Here is a 6000-nt window from a genome sequence, read left to right as displayed (position 1 = left end):
AACCTTAGTTGATAGAGTACTTAAATAGAGCCCAAAACACGAAACCCAAGGGTTTTGTGCACTTGCGGCGTCACGTCGAGCTTTTCATTTAAATGTGTGCCGTGCATATTCAAATGTTGGGTCGCGCTTTACGGTTTTTTCAAAATCCTATATTATTATATTCCTCATATTTAACACCTGACAATTACTTGCCATGGCTTGAGGCCTGAGAATTACTTATCATGGCTTGAGGCTTGTCATGCAATTTAGAAACCTGCACACAAGTCAATATAAGATAATATATATATGTCAGAATTCATACCTAAGTACAATTTTTTAGAATGATTAGAATGAGAAGCATCATATTTTTCAAAGCAAAAGTCATACTTCTCCATTTCTTTTTTTTAATTAACCGTCTTCATCATCAAGTTCTCACCAAATTTAGCTCCAATGGTTATAGTGGGGGAGTTGGATATAGAAGATAGAGTCATCACAGATAATTGGACCTTCGACATAAATATTTTTCCCATACTCTTCTTGCGCATTTAAAGAAAAAAATCTTTATAAAAATTCAATTTTAAGGAAAAATAGAGTGAGGAAAAATAATTATATTCTTCTAAATCTTGGCATCATCAAGAAAGCAATATCTATTTTGAAGTCCAATGGCGGCCATATATGTTATTGTAATATTTTTTACCTTAAAAAAGGTTAGGTAATGTTTGAACTTTGAATAATTCCTGTAATTTGAAACTATAATAATAATTATTTATTTAGTAAAAAGTGATTGTGATTTCTTATTACTAAGGTAAAAATATATAATGTAATAGGATATTAAAAAAATGAATAAACAATGTAATAAAGTGAGCAAAATAATAGAATGAACGAATATATTTCACTATTATGTTTGGTTAGTTTGAAATAGCCGTTCAAAAATATTGTTTGTTACTAACAAACAGTAAACTAAATAAAATAAAATTAATAAATAATAAATATAAATATTATTTAGAAAAAAAAATTTCAATTAAATAAAAATAAATCGTAATTATAAATTACATCAATTTGTATTCATTGAAGTATATACATAAATAAAGTTAATTTATAATTATAACATATATTTATAGTTCTAAAAAAGAATCATATTTTATTTTCGATTAACACCTACTAAACACTCCTAAGGTTTCAAAAACTAATAATAACATTTATATGACCATAGTTTCTACTCATTTGTAATTAATTAATTTGATTTCAAAGCATTGTCCTCGCTTTAGAAACATACTTCCAAAAAATTTCGGAAATTACTGTTGAATCTTTTTCAAATCCCAGCAGCCTAAAGAAACACCTTGACCCACTTCCTCTTCTTGGCCCATATCTCTCATGTCTTATCTCTCAAACTTGATTCATATTCTCATGAGTCATGTCCCACAAATAACATTGCCTTGGCCCAACCCAATACATATTTTGAGTAAATTAAAGAAATTGTCTTCTTATTATAGTAAATATTATAATTTCGGTTAATTTTTTTATTTTATTTTTATGGATAATCTTCATAAATACAAATATTAAAAATAATTAAATAATAATAAAAATAACAAATAATGAATATGAAAATATGAAATTTACAGAATATGTGGATTGTAATGTGCACAAAACAATTATTTCATAATGGCTTAACGTTTATGTTTAACAATGTTAGTAATAAAATCGCAACAAACCGAAACCACTAGAATTGCTCATATACAAAATTTTAAGACTTAAAATGATTTCTGTTGAAATTAATTATATATTTATTTATTTTAGGACCATGTAAATTCTTTAGAATATGTAAAAGATGAAAAGGAAAAAAAAAAGTTTATACTTTTAGAATACAAAGAGGATGATGCCAACATGAAATATTCTCATGACGCCGTCAGTCACGGCGCCACCTAAACGCGTAAAACAATCGCCGTTTTCGTGGGTCCCGCTCCTTCCTACTAAGTGGATTCCTACTACTCCTATTTTTAAAATGTTAGCGTTTTTAATTGATGTGTTTTGGTTTTTATTAAAACAGCATTGAAAGTTTGAAACTCTTTTTACAATATATCAAGAGTATTGAAAGCTGTTCTTTTAAGTATTAATTAATCAATAACATTACAAAGTACAAACCCTCCACTACTTCTGACTATTGTAACTAAAGCTCACGGAATGTTTGGTATGCGTAAATTTTATTAAGAAAAAGATGTATTTTATAAATGTCAAACTAAATAATACTAATTTAATTTCGTAAAAAAAATATTGACAAAATTTTATAACTCTTTTCTTATTTTTAAGTATAAAGATGTATGACAAAAATTCAATCTGAATTACCAACGTTAAATACTTATTTATTTATTGTGTGCTTTTGTTATTGAATATTTAAATCTCTTTTCCCTCTAAATTCTGGCAACGTGCTGGGTTGTCATATTGTCCCTTTGATGATTATCTGACTTTTATTCTTGCCGGTGCCTTCTACAAAACCATAAATATTTAGTATTATTTAATATTTAAAATTCTTAGTCTTTTGTTTCTAAAGGGATCACTTTCTACTTTTTGGTAAATTATTTTCCAGTCTAATTTCCTTTTTGCATGTTGTAAATCATTACATGATTACGATGATGTTACTTTTGATTTGATTTGGTATTTATTAAATTGAACTTTAATATACATGGCTTTAAAAAGAAAATTGGTGCACCAACAAAATCCATCCAAACCGTGTTAATATGTCATATGTCCTACAAATTATCATGTTAATATGTTCTACTATTTGTTTCTTAACATGATATTAATCAGTAATCACATAATATAAATAATCAATTGTAATTTTGGATTTATAATTGTTTTTAAAATAAATACTCAATAACTATTTACTATAGTTTACAACAGCTTATAAATTACAATTTTTAATTATTTATTTGTGTAACCTAGGCTATACACATGTTACTCGTGAATGTAAGTAAAAATGTTGTTCATTTCATTTTATTATTATTTATTTAAACATTTTTTTATTTTTGGAATGGAAGTAACAGAAAAAAGCCAGGGAAGCAAAGGAACTTAACATGGGTTGGGTGGCAGGTGAATCAATTTCTCTAATATTAGTTCTAAAAATAATTAAATATCCATACAAAATCAATTGAATTTAATAAAAAAATAATATTAATAAATCCCCTTTATATACAGACATTGAGGGAATTAACAGAAAACACGCATTGGCCAGTTGGGCCATTTTCTCATACACAATTCTCTTTCTCTCTCCCTCAGAAAATATGCATCCGCCGCGCTTACACTTCCTCCTCCTTCTCACCCTCCTCGTCTCAGCCGCCTTCCTCCACGTCACCTCCGCCGCCGATGACAATGACAATGACGCAGATGATGTGAACAATCTTGTTTTCGAGAATCCAAGTCTCCGGAGAGCATACATTGCTCTTCAAGCATGGAAAACCGCCATCTTTTCCGACCCGTCCAACTTCACCGCCAACTGGACTGGCCCAGCCGTTTGTTCCTACGGCGGCGTGTTCTGTGCTCCTTCCTTGTTAAACAGCTCTAATAGAGTGGTTGCCGGAATTGACCTCAACCATGCTGATATTGCTGGTTACCTCCCACCGGAGCTCGGCCTTCTAACAGACCTCGCTGTCTTCCACATTAACTCCAATCGGTTCTGCGGTACTGTTCCAAAAACGTTCAAGAAGCTTAAGCTCCTTTTCGAGCTTGATTTAAGCAACAACCGTTTCGTCGGGGCTTTTCCCACGGTGGTTTTATCGTTGCCGGTTTTGAAATTCTTGGACCTCCGGTTCAATGAATTTGAAGGGTCTGTTCCATTTAAACTTTTCGATAAGGATCTTGATGCAGTTTTCTTGAACGATAACCGGTTTAAGTTCGGTATTCCTCCGAATTTGGGTAATTCGCCGGTGTCAGTGCTTGTTTTGGCCAACAACGATCTCGGTGGGTGTCTTCCGGCGAGTATTGGACAAATGGGGTCGACGTTGAATGAGATTATTCTCATGAACGACAATTTGACGAGCTGTTTGCCGGTGCAAATTGGAGCTTTGAAAAAGGTGACGGTTTTCGACGTGAGCTTCAACAGTCTTCAAGGGCCGCTGCCGGCGGCGATAGCCGGAATGAGGAGTGTCGAGCAGCTGAATGTGGCACATAACAAGTTGACAGGGGTGGTGCCGGACAGTATTTGTAAGTTACCCAGGTTGCAAAACTTTACTTTCTCTAACAATTACTTTACTGGAGAAGCGCCGTCATGTGTTGCCACCGGAAGTGGCGGTGGCAAGGTGTTTGATGATGGTAAGAATTGTATTGTTGGGAAAGCGAATCAACGTTCTGGAAGGGAGTGTTCTTCTGGTGATGCACGTCCTGTTGATTGTAGTAAGTTGCAGTGTGGTGTTTCTCCATCGCCGGTTCCAGTTCCATCTCCACCGCGCTCTAAGTCGGAATCTCAGTCTAGGAGAAGAACACCGCCTGCTCCACCAGCTCCAAAACTGTCTCAGCCACCAAGGCAAAAAGTCAAGGCTACTCCACCGCCTCCTGTTTTTGAGACTTCACCAAATATGAGATCACGTCCTCCACCGCCGCCTACGGATAGAAGTTCTTCAAAACCCAACCTTCGACCACCGCCTCCGACTTGGCAAGTCTCGCCAAACAATCGACATGCACCACCACCTCCAACTTTTGAATCTTCACCTGTAACACGTGTTGCCCCACCACAATCACCGCCACCACCACCTCCTCATTCACCTCCACCACCACCACCAACACCGCAATCGCCACCACCTCCACCACCACAATCGCCACCACCGCCTCCACCACAATCATCGCCACCACCTCCTCCCCATTCACCACCACCTCCACCCCCACAATCACCACCACCTCCACCACCATCACCACCACCTCCGTCTCCGTCACCACCTCCACCATCACCACCACCTCCGTCTCCGTCACCACCTCCACCATCACCACCACCTCCATCTCCGTCACCGCCTCCACCGCCATCACCATCACCACCTCTTCCTTGTTCACCACCACCTCCACCACCGCAATCACCACCACCCCCACCACACTACTCATCACCACCACCACCACCACCTCATTACTCATCGCCACCACCACCTCCACAATACTCACCCCCACCTCCACCACACTACTCATCTCCACCTCCTCATTCACCGCCACCACCTCCACCTTATTACTCATCACCTCCGCCACCTCCACAGTACTCATCCCCACCTCCACCTCCCCATTCACCACCACCACCTCCACCTCACTATTCATCACCACCACCACCTCCACATTACTCATCCCCACCACCACCATCCTCATCTGACTGCACTCCACCACCGCCACCTCCTCCCCAACCATGTGAAACCCCCTCTTCTTCCCCACCACCACCTCCACCACAAGAATGGCACCACCAACCACCACAAACTCGATCACCACCATCACCTACATACCATCATTCATATACACCACCACAACAATGGCATCAGCCACCACCCCAACAATCACCGTCTCCTCCACCACCAACACTCCCACCACCACCACCTTTTGATAACCTGCCTCTTCCACCAGTGTTCGGAGTTTCCTACGCCTCTCCACCACCACCTGTAATCCCCTACTATTGATCCAACGGAATCCAAATCAAAACCTATACACATTACATACATACACACTTAACATTCACCATTAATCTTCCTTCAAATCAAAGATATCGTGCATAGTCTGAAACTTTTTGGGAATACGAGGAGTTGAGATTGAAGGTTCTGTTGGGCGTGATCTTTTTTAGGGGCTTTCGTTTAATTTGTTTGTGAAATTAATCACTTAATTTGTTGTGTTCAATATTATACTTTTTGTCATATTTTCATGTATACTTCGACTTTGGAAATTAGGAAATGTAGCATACTTTCATTCATTTTTATATTTATATGTGAACAAAGATCTATTATTCTGTAATAAAAATCTCCATTTCTATATATTGAGTTCATAGCATATCCAACTAAGTTTATG

General features: G+C 37.2%; 1 protein-coding gene across 1 annotated transcript; it reads left to right on the top strand.

Annotated features, from left to right (window-relative positions):
- The first annotated feature begins 3184 nt into the window (after positions 1–3184).
- Positions 3185–5966, top strand: LOC111897032 (leucine-rich repeat extensin-like protein 3). The gene has a single exon (XM_023893012.3). The coding sequence runs from the start codon at positions 3258–3260 to the stop codon at positions 5616–5618; it is 2361 nt and encodes a 786-aa protein (XP_023748780.2). The 5' UTR covers positions 3185–3257; the 3' UTR covers positions 5619–5966.
- The last annotated feature ends 34 nt before the right edge of the window (positions 5967–6000 follow it).

This window comes from Lactuca sativa, chromosome 8 (assembly GCF_002870075.4).
Source record: "Lactuca sativa cultivar Salinas chromosome 8, Lsat_Salinas_v11, whole genome shotgun sequence".
NCBI classification, from domain to species: domain Eukaryota; kingdom Viridiplantae; phylum Streptophyta; class Magnoliopsida; order Asterales; family Asteraceae; genus Lactuca; species Lactuca sativa.
This window is presented reverse-complemented; position numbering and strand designations above follow the sequence as displayed.